The sequence below is a fragment of the Actinia tenebrosa genome, unplaced genomic scaffold (genome assembly GCF_029948245.1).
Source record: "Actinia tenebrosa isolate PJP-AT-01 unplaced genomic scaffold, QUT_ActTen_1.0 PGA_scaffold0__85_contigs__length_37466705, whole genome shotgun sequence".
Taxonomy (NCBI): domain Eukaryota; kingdom Metazoa; phylum Cnidaria; class Anthozoa; order Actiniaria; family Actiniidae; genus Actinia; species Actinia tenebrosa.
In genome coordinates, this window is record NW_028292569.1 from 29,961,784 (window position 1) to 29,978,935 (window position 17,152).

General features: G+C 34.3%; 2 protein-coding genes across 2 annotated transcripts; one reads left to right on the forward strand and one right to left on the reverse strand.

The window, feature by feature from the left end:
* Positions 1 to 775: 775 nt before the first annotated feature.
* LOC116294986 (uncharacterized) lies at positions 776 to 4,246 on the forward strand. Its single transcript, XM_089026081.1, has 3 exons — positions 776 to 863; positions 3,288 to 3,370; positions 3,981 to 4,246. The coding sequence occupies exons 2-3, from the start codon at positions 3,289 to 3,291 to the stop codon at positions 4,244 to 4,246; spliced, it is 348 nt and encodes a 115-aa protein (XP_088882207.1). The 5' UTR covers positions 776 to 863; position 3,288.
* Positions 4,247 to 8,424: 4,178 nt separating this feature from the next.
* On the reverse strand, positions 8,425 to 10,343 carry LOC116294979 (adrenocorticotropic hormone receptor-like). The gene has a single exon (XM_031702681.2). The coding sequence runs from the start codon at positions 10,308 to 10,310 to the stop codon at positions 9,297 to 9,299; it is 1,014 nt and encodes a 337-aa protein (XP_031558541.2). The 5' UTR covers positions 10,311 to 10,343; the 3' UTR covers positions 8,425 to 9,296.
* Between the last annotated feature and the right edge of the window lie 6,809 nt (positions 10,344 to 17,152).

Sequence of the window (17,152 nt, forward strand, 5' to 3'; positions counted from 1 at the left end):
CTAATCTTTAAGCTATTTTTAGAATCAGCGCGCTGCGCTATTGACTCCATAATTTTATCTCACTAGTTATGACTGGTTTACAGCACGAACCTTCGTAGGCGAGCGGGAAGTGTTGAAGGAGACGTTTTTTTAATGCCTTCATAGTTTCGAAATTGTGAACTGGATTATAACTTCTTTGTTTTTCTTTCCCTAGACCCAAAGACATGCATTTGATGGATTGTTTCTCGCCATTATTATCTTATTACTAGCGGGGACAATCAATTCTGAACGAATATTTAATCGCTTCAGTGATTTTTACCCATATTCCTTTCGGTCCAGTCGCGTAGGCTTGAGCCTGTCGACGACAACGTTTTTTGAATTGACTGTATAATTGAACACATACGCTGGTAGAAATATCAAAAATATCGCTCTAAATTTATGGCATAAAAAACTGTACAATTATGAGTTTCTTTTCTCTTTACAAAGATGTATCCATCAATAATTTCAAATAAATATCAGGTACGGTGAGTTCCATTATTTCTTGGACTGGAATTGAGTTCGAGAAATAGAAGAAATTGTCATAAATAGTTTAACTAATATAAGTCTTAGTTTCCATGTATCTTTTAGACAAGACAACTTTTATTATAATTAGTAATAAGGGATGATTAGTCAAAGAAAGAAAAAAAAATCATACTGAACCAATCAGGTTGCGCCTGCACACGAACTTTTTTTTTCGCTTTGTTCAACAGACATTGCCATCTACTAGTGAAAACTCATGTTTGCTGTTTCTGATCACATTCTTCTATCCTGAAGTCTTCCTGCTAACGACTCACACACTGATCAAGAACAGAGAAAATAACGAAGACACTTCTCAATTGTATCAAGTAAGATTGTTGTTTTAATGCTCTCATATACAAAAAGTCTGTGTCATTTTTGTAATTCTTCTTGTTTTAAGTCATTAATTTGCAGAAGCTATTTAGGCTATCTAAGAGAATGATTTGAAAAAGGCGAAAATATATATTTAGCAAGGAAAGGAAAAGACAGGCAAAGAGGATGATGCTCATCGTGTGCTATGGATATCAAATATATAGGATAGCCAGAAAAAAGGCTAGGAACTTTGGCTGAGATATGAAGTTTTGGTTACTCTTTCAGGCTATTGAAGTATTTTTTATATAAGTTTTGCGAAAATTTCCGATGAAAGCCAAGAAAAAGCGTAGGATATCGAAAGTTCTCATTACCCTTTAGATTTTAATCCTTTTACTTTCTTTAACGCACATAAAACACACTTCAAAGTTTATTTGGTTAAAGTCCGGCATTCGGACCCCCGCAATAAGAATTTCCAAAGTGTCTGGTTCACTCTAATCTGTGTAGCTTCAGCTTTAAATACAGAAGGAGTTCTAATAGTTTCAGGGGGTAATAGACGCACCTTAGGACGCTTTTTCAATAAGAAGAAAACTAATTATCTATAAGTTACCTATTTTAAGACAGTAAAATGTTTAGAACTTTTAAAAACCGTAATATTAGGATCAACACAATCTTTTGAAGTCTTAAATTAACCGATAGGAAAACATGTAGATATTTCAAAGTTTTAATTTCTTATGATCGCTGACCACGTGAATTCTTAGAGAACGAAAGCTCGGGCTTTCGTCAGCCCACCAGAGGTTCACTGCATGCAAGTGCGATGAAGGCAAAAAAACGTTCGGAGAGGAAATGGTTAATATATATCCATTTCTTATGACGTTTTTCTTTATAGCAGGGAAAATAGGAGACCATTTTAGAGAATATTATTTATGCCACGTCATGACTAAATCACGGAATCAACGTCCATTTCACAGTTCCAAGCGCCATCTTAAAAAGAAGCCGTGCCTCTGCATCGAAGCGAGACGAATGGCATGAGCTTGTAATGATAGAGACCTTTTTTAACACCTTGGACGCAATTATTCCTATATTCCTATATGACAATTACTCATTCATTGTTCATTTTTCGATCGCTGATTGGCTATTTTGTATGATCAATAATAAGAGGTAAGACAAATAACCTAAGGTCAACGAGCGCGCGTTCTTTCCGTTGGTTGTTTTGATCATTAAAAGAAATTGAAAAATTGCGTGTCGTTGGTGATAAAAACAAAACAAAAGGAGGTCCCTTTTCTATGGTTTGTACGCTTATCGAATATTAAATGACGTCGGCATATGAAAACATAGGAAATATGGTGAGGCAAAAGCAAAAGTTTATTTTCGATTAAGGAAACACTAATGTATGTACCTGAACCTTTGGATTTTTTCGGAAGCCTCACGAATTTCCAGGAGAGTGAACCAAAAGTGGCCTAATTTCGAGTTCGATCGCAGCAAAAATTAGCCTTTTTTGACTCAAGCGGTTTTTCGACGATTTTTCTTGTTTAATAAGATATTTCGAAAAACTAACCTCATTTTCGTTTATTTGGTACCTAGCACTATCAATCCACAAAATAAGAGCAAAGTCGATTTTTTGACTTTGTCCGCGGCATTGCGAATTTTGTTCGATTTTTACTGACATTCGCTCTTAAAACTTACTTATTTGAATTAGCTTTCCGGCGATTACGACAGATCTAAATTATAGCTAGATGTTATGGTGTTTCTGTGGTAGTCTCGCTTCTAGGAATAAATCATGCATCCTAATCCAATATGGCGTCCGTAGTTGTAGTTTTATACTAGCTTAATCATACTAAACATCGGATTAGGGAAACTACAATACGTTAGAAAACTCATTAATAATTCATGAGGAAACACAATAGAAATCATGACCATGAAGGTGATTTTATATCTGATAAAGATTCGTCTTCATTTGCATAAACTTTAACTTGGATTTTCTCTATCAAACTTGGTTCATTTCGTAAAGTATTCTGTACAATATGAAAACATACATCATCACTTTTCTAAGTCGTTTAATAAACTCGCAGATCGTGTTTTATCGGGTCTAAAACCACTCGGCTACGCCTCGTGTTTTATACCCGATAAAACACTCTTGCTCGTTTATTAAACAGTACATAAATTGTCTGCTTTGATGGCAAAAGCTATGAAATGATTTAGGTTATTGCAATACGTATTCCAAAATAAACGTGTACTCTTATCATCACATTGTCTATCTTAAATATTTAAATTTATTTTTCAGTATAGAAGAGGATTTTTTTTTTTTTACATTTTTTTCAATTAATTTCTTCCTCTTTTTCTTTTTCTTCTTCTTCTTATCATTATGATCATCATTATTACTAGTATAATTCGTATAATTCGTATAATTCTTGTAATTTTCGTTTGTTTTATTTTCTGTTAAGAATGTTGTTTGCTATCGTAATTCTGCTCAGTGGTTTCGTCCATTCAAGCATGTGCTGTCCACCAGAACTTGATGGTTATTGCCGTAAGTAACCACTGTATATTATACTAGAAGTAAGATATAAGCAAATAAAACATGGGGATCACCAAATTCGTTTAGCCGTCAGAATGCGAGGAAGTTCACCACTTTTTATGGTAAAAACTCACGAACTACGTAAACGCGTTAACATGCAACGCTGTCAAAAATAAACCATATTTTGCTGGGGAAAAAAAAGTTGATCGTCCCCACTGGGATGACGATGAATGCAAGGGAACAACGCCCACGAACGTCGACTCTAAATAGAGAGTTTTAGATTGCCTTTTTTTTCTTCCCACAAACGGCAAACGTGACCACGTTTTCGTCGTTTTCCTGTAGTTTACTTTACCTTTTACAAACCTTCTCACCAAAGACAAATATTCTTTTGTTTTTCTACTACTTAGACTTTTTTGCGATTCTTTTTAAGCTATTTAAAATAATTTTTAAATGGTCAACTGACGTTTCACGTTTGCCGTGAACGTAAATCTAAAACTCTCTAAAAACTCAAATTTGCTACCCGTGAAAAATTCCCTTCCAATGCATCACATCTCAGCTCGTTCTATTAAAAATCGTCCTTCTAATGAGAATTTTGGATTTTAATCGCATTTTCTTTCTTCAGATGATTGGGTGAAGCTGAACACCGCGCCCGTCTGTTTCATGACTAAAGATAACAAGCCCGGTTCGTTTACTCCCACAAGTCATGGCTTTCTCACCGCTGTAAAGCTTGTCCATCTGAGTGGTTACGTTACCTGTGATTCAAGGTCGCACAGCAATGATAATAACTGGGGATGCAAGGACCGTGCAAGTGTAAAAGACGCTCCGCTGAACACGTTCGTTACTGACAAAAACAATAAAGTAATGTTCCCTCTAACTGGAGTATTGTAAGTTGATTTCTTTTAAAATCGAACTCGTTCAATCATTCTTTGATTACTCTTTCCTTTAAATAAACTTAAATGCACTTTAAGAAATAAAGGATTCATCATCATCATCATCATTATTATTTTCATTATTATGGCAAGTTTTATTTGTCTGTATGTATCATGTTTACATTGACCAGCGGACTAAGTCTAGGCTGGTTAAGTTCATCATTTTTCTTAGATCCTTTCTTCAGCTTAGGCATATTCATAGAACTTCTTGACTATATTAACGTTCTGGCTTAAAATCCATTTCTGGCATCGTTCTATAAGAAAGTTCACTTCCCTGTCTGTATTCGTAATTGTTCTTAAGTCTTTTCTTAACTGTTCGTGATGTCCTGCGAGAAAGTCAAACACTATGTTAATCTGATTTACACTTGAGCTTTTGCACTCTTTGATGCCTGCACGTAGTTCCGTGTGTTTTTCTTGTTTTTCAACAGTTCTCTCCGCAATCTTACCAATTTGACAAACTGTACCTTCAAATAGTGTCCAAGCATTAGTTTCTTTATCTTCTACAACTATGTCAGGTTTATTGGCACTGTTTTCTGGAGCTTTCCCAAGTTGAAAGGGTACATTCCAGTATATTTTTGCCTTTTTATTTTGAAGTACTGCTGATGGTAGACTTTGTTGGTACCATGGCTTTCCATTGTCGCTTTCCTGAAATTTGTACTATTCCAGCAAACAGTGGTATATCGGTCTCAGCATTCTGTCGTGTATGGCTGTGTAAAGGCTTTGGGCGATCTTTGAGCAGCCACTCAGTACATGTGTTGTTGATTCTGTAGCCATATGGCACATTCTGCATTTGGTGTCTGTGATGGTCATCTGTGCTTTGCTTTGTTGGTATGTCTTTGTTGGTAGTAGTTGTTGGCGTATGCTCTTGTTTACGCTGTAGACGATATCGGGAATGTTTTTCCACTTCTTCAGGATCTGGTTGGCTGTTGGTGAAATCTGTTTGTCTTGGAATTGTTGGTTGAAGTAGGCTCCAAGCCATGTCTGCTGTTTTGTTTCTTTTATATACTTCTCCGTGATCTTTGATCGCAGCAGCTCTTTTATTGATTTTGGTGAAGGTGAGGTTATCGTTTTGGTCTCGTTGGCAGGTGTAGGGTCTTTACTTGTAGGTATTTTAGTGCCTGTATCATCAAAGTCGATTATGATTATGATTATGATTATGATTATGATTATGATTATGATTATGATTATGATTATGATTATGATTATGATTATGATTATGATTATGATTATGATTATGATTATGATTATGATTATGATTATGATTATGATTATGATTATGATTATGATTATGATTATGATTATGATTATGATTATGATTATGATTATGATTATGATTATGATTATGATTAAGATTATGATTATGATTATGATTATGATTATGATTATGATTATGATTATGATTATGATTATGATTATGATTATGATTATGATTATGATTATGATTATGATTATGATTATGATTATGATTATGATTATGATTATGATTATGATTATGATTATGATTATGATTATGATTATGATTATGATTATGATTATGATTATGATTATGATTATGATTATGATTATGATTATGATTATGATTATGATTATGATTATGATTATGATTATGATTATGATTATGATTATGATTATGATTATGATTATGATTATGATTATGATTATGATTATGATTATGATTATGATTATGATTATGATTATGATTATGATTATGATTATGATTATGATTATGATTATGATTATGATTATGATTATGATTATGATTATGATTATGATTATGATTATGATTATGATTATGATTATGATTATGATTATGATTATGATTATGATTATGATTATGATTATGATTATGATTATGATTATGATTATGATTATGATTATGATTATGATTATGATTATGATTATGATTATGATTATGATTATGATTATGATTATGATTATGATTATGATTATGATTATGATTATGATTATGATTATGATTATGATTATGATTATGATTATGATTATGATTATGATTATGATTATGATTATGATTATGATTATGATTATGATTATGATTATGATTATGATTATGATTATGATTATGATTATGATTATGATTATTATATCCTTATCATATCCTTATATAAAACAAAGAAACCACAAGTAACTAGATAGGTAGGCCCTGCCTAAACGAGGAAACATGTTTCCCTAAATATTTCCTAAGTTGGCAAAACTGTCTGGAAACATTGGGAAACAATGTTTCCATGCGTCTTGGAAACATGAAATGTTTCTGCCGCACAGCAAAAACATTTTTTGCGTCTTGGAAGCAAAATTTGTTTGCGTTTGCACGCAGATACATCGAGGAAACATGCGCGCGGTAAACATGTTTCTGGAAACACGTTTCCTCGTTTAGCCAGGGCCTTAGATTAAAAAGATGTTGTTCAGTGGAGAAACCACGGCGATAAGCCCATTGTCTATCGGATATAAGTAGATTGTTCTTGAAAACATGATCTACACTTGCTTTGTTCACTTCAGATTTCAGAATCTTGCTAGGGATGTTTAGAATAGAAACTGGTCTATAATTTTCTCTTTCTGATTCCTCGTCCTTATTGAAGATAAAGTCTAGCCGTTATCCAATTAGTAAACATGGCTCCATTTTCTACACTGTAACGCGCGGTACTGAATATCAAGTAGCGAAAAGTACCGCTTTTAAAAAGCCAAAATAATGGTAACTAACTGGCGTTTTCAGCCTAATAGACCCGTTTCGAATTCCAAATTACCGCTGTGTTTCTTGATCACAGACTCATTTGCACAGGGTTAGCCTCGATTTTGTGCAGAATATTCACGTGTTCCAGTCAAGGTCCGTCGAGTTTCAAAGTGTTTGTATTGTTGAAGTTGTGCATTCTTTACTTTACCTGTTGGTATTTGTGAATATTTAGACACTGATACGAGGCTAACCCTGTGCAAATGAGTCTGTGATCAAATAACACAGCGGTAATTTGGAATTCGAAACGGGTCTATTTCAAAATTGTTTACATCCATTCGTTTGGCCAGTTATAGGACGTTTGAATACAACTGCTCTTTTTTTAAATGGGTAGGTTCACGTTACGAATAACTGCAAAAGGCCTATTTAAGTCGATGACGAAGCATTTCAGTTTTGACAACAAAAACAACAACAACAACAACAACAAAAGAATTAATTACTACTTTTATTCCTTGAATGAAGTGACGACATTCAACATCGAACTTGTTATTCTAAATTTGAGAATATCTTCAAGTTAAGGTAATTCTCTTGAAAGAAATTTTGCCAATAACTTTGTCCTGAAACTTTGCAATGAACATTTATTATGTTATGGACAAAACTGCAATAAAAAGATGGGGTCACCATTCTCGATTTTTTTCGCTAGATGCTTTCCAAATATGTCAATTTATGGGTTTTATAGTGAAATGCGGTAGCAACCGGAAGCTGTAATCAAGAACCTTTACTCACAATTAAAAGTACATTCATATAACAAAACGTGCTTGTACCTCGACGTTTACTAGATAATCTATACTATTAAATTCATCGTCAAATTCAAGTCATTGGATGACTATGATTCTTGAATTATTAGTGAAAATGCAGATTGTGCGCCTCTACGAACGTCCAAAAATTGCACATGTCAACTTTACCCATCAAAATATTTCAAAATCTATTCAATAAACTTTCCCTTCTATTTTGATATATCATGAAGAGCATCGCATTTATCAAAAATCTGAATTAAGAGATAGGGACCGCCATTCTCGTTTTTTATTTATCTTGAAAAAACATCTCCAAATAGTCGAAAACTGACACTTTTCCGAGTGGAGACTTGGGCGAGTCAGAGAAAAATCACAATTTCTCTACTCAAAAAAGAGAAAAAGTGAAAATTGGTTTTGAACATGTGTCTTATTAAGTTTACGAAAGAAAAATGCCTAAACTTTGTTAGTTCCATGCTTTTAGTGGCATGCGTAGAAAAATGCGCAGTGCAAATCAAGGGAATTACGTACATTAATGACAATTAGTTAACTTACTCAGTTTTTGAATTTCGAGATATTTAGTTCTTGCAATTTTGGAAAGTGAGTTTTCCTATCTTTCTTTTTTTTTTCTTTTTTTTTTTTTTTTTTTGGAATTCCCAATATAATTATGTAAATTAAAACTTTAGCCGGATACAATCGATGTCATGCCATACTCAGCTTGAAAAGTATCTGCTGGTACTGAAGTAGATGTTAATATGTCTAAATTTTCGTTTCAGAAAAAAGTAGTTAGAGTGAATAATTGACTTAAAGAGCATTACGATACGCTGCCAAGCGAATGATTGAATGTGACAAAAGAATTCACTTGGCTTTTTTACCTGTCGAAAAAAAGGTTTGCATCTCAAATATAAATGACAGTTACCAAGTTGTCCATCCATATTGAAGTACAACTCAATCATAATTTACTTAACTAGCTAGACAGATACAGTGTGTTCATTCCATTATCCCTTCGTCTAGTAGGCAATGGAAATTAAACATGGTAAATCCAGCCTATATATCCAAATCAAATGGCAAAGTGTAACCGCAACTAATAGAAGACGAAATACATCGACTGCAGTTTAAAACACAGAATCATGAAAATTTCGAGAAAACTCTACTATATATTGCACTCAGTGCTTTTTCTTAATTGGAATACTTCCTACAAAAATAAAATAAAAAATAAAAAAAATTGATTGACTTGCAACAGCTCCCAGCATCTTTAAAGAGCTTCAGTTGAGATCAACGCAAATTGAACTATAGTCACGTAAAATTACACTCCCACAGAACGTTGGGATAGAACTACTTAATTACTGGTTCAGTTACGATCCCTGCAAATGTAGCCACTCGAAGTATTTGTAATAACCAAGTGCTTCAACGTTATCTACGAATACATTTAATGAAGACAATTCAATAGAGAAAGAGCCCCTCAGAGCCAGGGCCTCCTTCGGACTTTTAAACGGAGAACAATTATTTTAACTGGACCTGAAGCATTTAATAATTTACGGGTGCCCGTTATTCTCGAATTCGAGAAATGGTGTGTGAAGTAGTTTAGACACAGCATCACGTATTTCCCTGTTTCGTATGCAGTAAATCAAAGGGTTCAAAATACCATTGAGCATCAGAAGCGTTGGAGTGATTGTCAATAAGACACACAAGCTTTCGTTCAATTGCTGCTTCACAGCCCGGACAGCTATCAGTGATCCAATGAATGGAACATAGCAAAATACAAAGGGTAGAATCACATAGTACATAGTCTTGACTGATCTTCTGTATCTTGGGATGTGTATTCCATGTTGTGAGGAATGCTGTTGCGCGGCTATTTGTTCTGAGTGTTTGTTGATGGCTTGAGAAACCTTGAAAAAGAAATACGCATTCAGTGAAAGAAGAACAATGGATTCCATAACTTCTAAAATTATTCTGTGGTAATGATCGATAAAAAGTCTGCAGACGAGAAAACCAATACTTGTGATCCAAATAATAGAAAAAACAATGGCGTAACGTCGAGTTGTTACAAGCTCTTGGTACCGAAGATGAAGATGTATAGCCAAGAAGCGATCGGCTGAAATGGCTGTCAAAGTGCCAAAAGACACGAATGCTTGAAGCAAAAAACTGTTATAAAAAATCGTACCAAAGATATGATCCAGATTCTCTTTACACTTCAGCTTAGCGTAAAGCCAAACACAGAAAACCGGTTGGGAAAAGCTAGCAATGCCAAAGTCTGACACAGATAAACCAAGGACGAGGATATTCGCTGGGGTTCGTAAAGATGTTGTCTTGACAAAAGCCATAATGACCAACAAGTTCAGAAGTATAGCCACAAAAGCGACTGTAGAATTTATAATCAACATCGAAAGAAGAAAGTTTTTGTAATGCCTGTTGAAATGTGCCAGGCAATCATCATAAGCTGGATCATCTTGCCATCGATCGGTAACGTTTGCCATCCAAAAACTGCAATTTTCGTAAGTGCTCTTCTGGAGATCCAGACATGTATAGTTGCTGTTAAGATTTTTCATATCTTTAAGGTAACGGATCTAAATGAGTCAACGCGCGATCGAAACGAGCTCTTTTATATATATATATATGTATATATAGAAATGAAAATAGTCCACGTTAATGGGCCTTTTTTGAGCAATGGACTGATAACTGCGGATACAGCAAATGACAGTGGAAAGTCACTGGATTCAGTCCGCCTTAAATGAACCTTGGCGAATCTTCGTGTTCACGGTGTTGACACAGGTGGTCTAACAATCGGTAAATGAATCCACAGACAATGTCCCAAAGACTTCTTACCATGGCTGACGTCTAATCTGCAAGCCAAATGAGCAATCTAGCGGCAATTACTGAATTTTAAAAAAGACAAATTAATTTCCCAGTCCGGTGAAACTTTTTTGTCTTTTGAAAGATAGTTTTGTGATCAATCATTAAACCGTTTGCAGGCCCGTTTGATCAAATCATAAATCTGTCCAAAACCTTTCAAAGGAGCGCAGGACCATTAATAATGAATTAATCATATAGTATTATGTCTGTCTGTTATCATAAAATCTCCATTTCATGCGGGCTTGAGTTTCTTTCTAAAATGGCAAGTTTAAAGAAATGCTGCATTTAGTACACTGAAATATAACAATTTAAAAAATACCCAATATAGCGCAACAAAGGATTATTTTTTCAAAAGGTAGTCACCTTTCTCGGCTATAATCAGTTTTTAACTATCCCCTAATGGTTTTTTATGTACTGTTTAATAAACGAACAGGAGTGTTTTATCGGGTATATAACACAAGGCGCAGCCGAGTGGTTTTAGACCCGATAAAATACGATCTGCGAGTTTATTAAACGGCTTAAGAAACTCCTGATGTATGTTCTCATACTGTACCGAATTCTTTACGAAATGAACCAAGTTTGATAGAGAAAATTCAAGTTAAAGTTTATGCAAATGAAGACGAATCTATATCAGATATAAAACCTCCTTCATGGTCATGATTTCTATTGTGTTTCCTTCATGAATTATTAATGAGTTTTTGAATATATTTATATTTATTATTATTATTATTATTATTATTATTATTATTATCATTATCATTATGATCAGCTTTTTGTATTCCTAAACTCGAGCATTAGAATTAGTTTAATATAATAATAATCTAGATTATATAGTTTATTAGGACTTTCCTTTGATTCGAGGATTTTTCTTCGACTTCTTCGCCGATTTTCCTCCGCAAAGCCGAACAGCCTAAATTCCAATTCAATTAAACCGTAAGTTAGCCGTGCGTTTACTTTGACGAGCTCAGAAGTTGTATAATGCCTTGTGATAATATTGTAGGCTTTAGGCCCCGTCCACACGTATCCGGAAATTTTTGTATCCGCAAATTATTTTTCGCGGATACGAAAATGCTTGCGTCCACACGCAACGTATTCGAATCGTTTTCACCGTCTACACGTGTCCGTTTTCGTGAAATTTGCGGATATGGACACAAAAAGTTTCGGATACGTGTGGACGTGGCCTTTATTGGAGGCCATTTTAAAACACGTGTCATTATTTTAAGAATAAGATTCTTTGTTTGAGGTGTATCCATATTCACGCGCATGTGTCTTCTCACGCCCGACCCGTGTAATAAAGAAATGATGTTCTAGAAAACTACATGTGGTCTGAATAATTAGAAAACATCCAGTTGATCTGGAATAATGAAATTGAAATGACGTCACGGCAAAACTGATGTGTCACGAAGACTGTGAAAACTGCTGACCAGTAGAAGAAAAAAAACATTGCAATACAAATATTTAACTTATTAGTTGTGTTACTGTTATCAAGCGCTTATTAGTATATGTAATAGGACTCCATGCTGTCCAATTAAGAAATAATTTGACGAGAAAAATTCCGAGGACTTCCAAAATTGGATGAGGCAGTAGGCTGAGTCCAATTTGGCAGTCAGAGGAATTTTTCGAGTCTAATTACTTCTTGATTGGGGAGCATGAAATCCCATTACCTATTAATTATATAGCTGCCTAATTAATCCCATATCAACAAGACCTGTCCAATTAAGAAAATAATTGGACAGTTACCTATATGGGATTAATGAGAAGCTGTATAATTAAACACGTTATTCTTTTTGATTATCCATAATTTCAAGGGGATAAGTGTCACCTCAGGTTTGCAAGTGTTCTCGATTCATGATTGGCTAACATTTTCTCTCGGATTAGATAGATACTCCGATTTGGAAATGGTATATTCTGCCAAAAGAGCAGCGAAACTTTAGCGTGTGTTTGTGTGACAATATATAAAATAAAAATCTGACCGCGAAGATGATGATTGTTGTAATCGTATTCTCTTCTGAGGGGTAGCCATTAAGAAAAAAAAAATACATATAGGCAGTGATATATGTTCTGGAATGGGAAAACATGAATTAGGCCTATTGACGTTTCGATATGGTTTCTTTTCGTCCTCAATAGCTTTTTATTTTTCTTTTCTTTTCTTTTCTTTTCTTTTCTTTTCTTTTCTTTTCTTTTCTTTTCTTTTCTTTTCTTTTCTTTTCTTTTCTTTTCTTTTCTTTTCTTTTCTTTTCTTTTCTTTTCTTTTCTTTTCTTTTCTTTTCTTTTTTTCTTTTCTTTTCTTTTTTTTTTGCATCCCTCCGATGCAGGGTGACCTAGTTCAGAGAGACGTTCTGGACTGCCATTTTACATACTCATTCGAACCAGGTAAAGTTCTTATTCTTAGACCCTAAGTGCTGGTCCGTCCAGAAATCGAACCACGGCATCCCGCACGAACAGGAGGACAAGTGAAAACCACTGTTAATTGAAAATCGGCCCATAACGGCATGCAAACGCGACTAGAAAATAAAACTTGGAATACAAGGTTAAAAGGCTAAATGTTTACTAATACATGTACAAAATTCAAAAATATCCGAGTATTTTTTAAGTGATACGAACGAGTTTAAAAAATCGCTAAGTACTCCAGTTTCGAGTTCTCTTTGCTCAGTCTTACTCTCGGTTGTGTGTTATAATATTCAGCTATTCAACCAAAACCCGTGGCATTTTAATCAACTCGTAATGTTCCGCAGTACGTGCATTCCTTACTATATAATGAACCTTAATGAAAGAAAAGAACACATTTGTACACAATCGAGGCTAAGACTGAGCAAAGGCGAACCCGAAATGGGAGTATTCACTCAAATAATGTTGGAGTCACCTTAAGGTATCAGTAGGGGTTGTGGTCCCCAATAGACCTTATTGCCGGTTTTCACATGACGTCATCAAAACATCAAAATCTAAACTATTGATAGTATAAAGGCATTTTTAAAGTGTGTTTTAGAAATCAGTGTTATAAGTCACAAGAAAAATTCTCGAGTCATTTCGACGTTTGGTTCCCGAGTTATGAAGGTTGAGTTTATGTCACGCAATACCGTCACGTCTATCTAAATAGCGATCAAAATAGTCTAAAAAGTTACTCTAGTTGAATAATTTTCCCTAAGACACCTTTAGTTTTAAATATCTATTTAAACAATTCAAGCGTTACTATGAAACCTGGCTTCAATTATAGTATTTTTAGCATATTCTGAGACACCGTTTTGATGTTCATTCTAAATACAGTGAATGCTTCATAAATGTATTTTTGACTGAGAAGTAGAGTAGTAAATTGTCACTTTGGCAAAATTTGAGGTAGTGCGTATTGGGATTTATTGACTATGAGATAAAATAGCACCAATGAAACAATCGGAAACAAAAGAAATAAATGTATTTAGTGCTATTTAGTATCGTACTATTTCAAGGATATATAGTTTGCAGTCTAAGAGACTGAAATGATAAGCAGATGAATTTATTTTCCTTGTTAACTGAAAGTAGCTAATGCTGAAGCGGACGTCCGTACTGCGCACCACTTGTGTTATTAATATATATACTTTTGTTTAGCGTTTTAACTTCCAACCGAATCTCAAAGCAGGAACAAATATTATAAATTTGTAACTCTATGAGAAGCGATCGTCAGTCTCATTACCTGGTGACGTATTATATAGTTACGAAATTTAGAGAATTTTTAAAAGTCTCGTAAGTTTTGAATAAAGGACGAAACGATATGACAAGCAATTTGCTCTATTTATTTTATAAGGAAATATCGTCTAGATATACCTAGGAGTGATCAAAAGAACTATTAATGTTCATTTATAATAATTTATTATAACTATAATGTAATAATACCGTTACGAAATTTAGGGACTCTTTTAAAAGTCTCGTTAAGTCTGTACAAAAGATCAAATGAGTCGATATTACAAATTCGCTTAACTTTAACAAAAGTCATCTTTTCGAATTAGAACTAATTATATAAGAGGAGTTTTAAGTGCCAAAAAGCATTAAGTTTTGAATAAAGAATAAGCTAGTACTGAGAAAAAAATTGTTCATAGGAATTGATTATTGTAATTTTTTCAGTAAAAATAGACACAAAAAGCCGTTCCTAATTGATTAAACGACGCTAAAAAAACCTCCGGTTAGTCACGAGGGTGGTAGCACTTAATAGCCAGTGCCTAATACGACACCGAGCCCGGCGGGACTTTAACTCAGGTTGCATTGTTACGCCACCCATGCTTCTGAGTTAAAAACTATAAGAAATGAAAATTTTAAGATTGTTATAGCATAACTATAATATATACCTTTAGTTGTTGTTGTTTTTTTTTTCTAGCATAGAACTTTTTCATAATTACCTATGTAAGGATAGGTATGTACTTTTATCTATTTATAATAAAGACATTTATTATTCTATTTTTATTTTTATTTTTATTTAAGAAAATTTAATGAAAAGGCTTCGTTTCGACGTTATATCCGAACGTCATTATCAATTAAATAAGAAAATTAAAATCATGTAGTTAAATACTACAAGGTATTCATGATCAGTAGAGTCCGGGGGCGGAGTAGACTAAAAGCTTAAGAGAGAAAGAGTATAGACGAGGAATAAACCCGGAGATGGAGTCGAAATGCCATACAAAATCATATACAGCTATTTCAACAAGGTTGAATACTGAATACTGCATACTGAATAGTGCATTCAAAGACCGAAGTACATTGTGGGTCATAGTGACGCTGTCTAAAGAAGGATTAATAATAATTATTTATTCTATTTTTAGTGTATTCCATCTGAAACAATATACTAACTACATGTAGAGAGTTAATTGCTGTATATTTACTTTTATTTCAAATTGACGAGACCCACAATGCCCTTTGGTCTTGGAAAGCACTATTCGGTATGCAGTATTCAGTATTCAACCTTTTTTGAAATACCTGTACTAGACCGCGTTGTCATTCATTGAAATATCCGGCTCGTGTGCCTCAAGTCAGGAAACAAAAACGCGTAAAAGTAAAAACGGTAACGTTCCGCTCACGTCACTTCCTCTGTGTTCGTGGTTCCTTTTTCACCATTCGACGAATATGGCATGATAATGCATCCCTTGTGACGACATATGAGAATAAGACAAGAAGAATTGAAACTGATAATTAGTACATAATTCTGTGATGTATTTTTTCATAGTATCATAAGGAGTATCCATTTGTCAACTGCCGAGAACGGCGCCAGGTTTTCATGAACGTACTACGCAATACCCTAACCAGACCAGCGTATTTATTTTACCTCCGGCATAGAACGCTTTACCGCCAACTAAATTTAAAGCGACCGGCAGTCAAAGACATCCAGTTCCTTTCCAGATATCCTGGCAAAGCTAAATCTTTCCAATGTATCAAAATGATCCAATATATAAAAATAAAACGTTACCTAAGTTTAACGTTTGGCCGAACCAAACGGTCTCTCATAAAAGGGACGATGTCAAACAGTTTCAAATCATAAGAAACAACTTCAAGCCTGATAAGTTTGAAATTTAGAGACGCCTCCAACTCACACACGAACTAGAAAAGAAAATTAAGAATATCGAGCATGATCATGAAATTGGTAAGTAAATAAGAGAAGTTTTACAGTTTTTTTATATCTTGTTTCTTTGTACTAGAGTACAAACACTAAAAGTGTGCAACACTTTGCGCTATTTAGCAGTAAATAGTACTAATTAAACAATAGAAAACAATAGGATTAGCATAATTTAGCAGTATTTAGTGGTATTTACGTTACACACTTATAGTGTTTGTACTCTATAATTCGTCTTATTCGCATTCATCGAAGGGCGTTTTTTATTGTTAATGCAGAATACAGTTTGTTAAATTCCTTTGAAATCGCATTTTGTAATATAAACGTGTGACTACACCTGATCATATTTTATAAGTCGCCTCCCAAGATGCAAATGAACAACCTCTTGATGTCACTTAAGGCGGATCAAGTGTAAAATGGTTGGCAATAGAACTTTTTTTATGGATCGTAAACTTTTTAGTCAATCACTATAGGACTTCCCTCGTACGATTTGACCAAACATTTTGACTTTTGACTAAGAATACGGCAGGTATGTTTGTTGGATGATCTAATCACTTAGATCGATCAGCCCAGAGGTTGTTTCAGGATTTGATCTCTGAGCTAGCCGTTTTTTAACGTAGATCAGCCCCAAGTTTTTTTTTTCAGAGTGGATGATTGATACAGTGCAAGTGTTTAGGCAGTTTAATCTGAATTCCTCTACTTTCTCCCCCTCCAGGAATTATCAATTGTGGTGGTATTTTTGGTCCTGTACCTACACCCCAGCTTCAATCCGGTAAATGCATCACCGTTACCGTGTTATACAAACTGTGCAGCTTGCGTCAAACGAATATGGGTAGGAAGTTCCGGGTTGACTGAGTACGAATGTAAGAAGACTTCTCTCAGCTGTCCCAATATTTTTTGCGAAGAACAAGTATCGTTACACTATTCCAAAACACTGGTTACTGGATGTGGATGTAGACGTTGAAT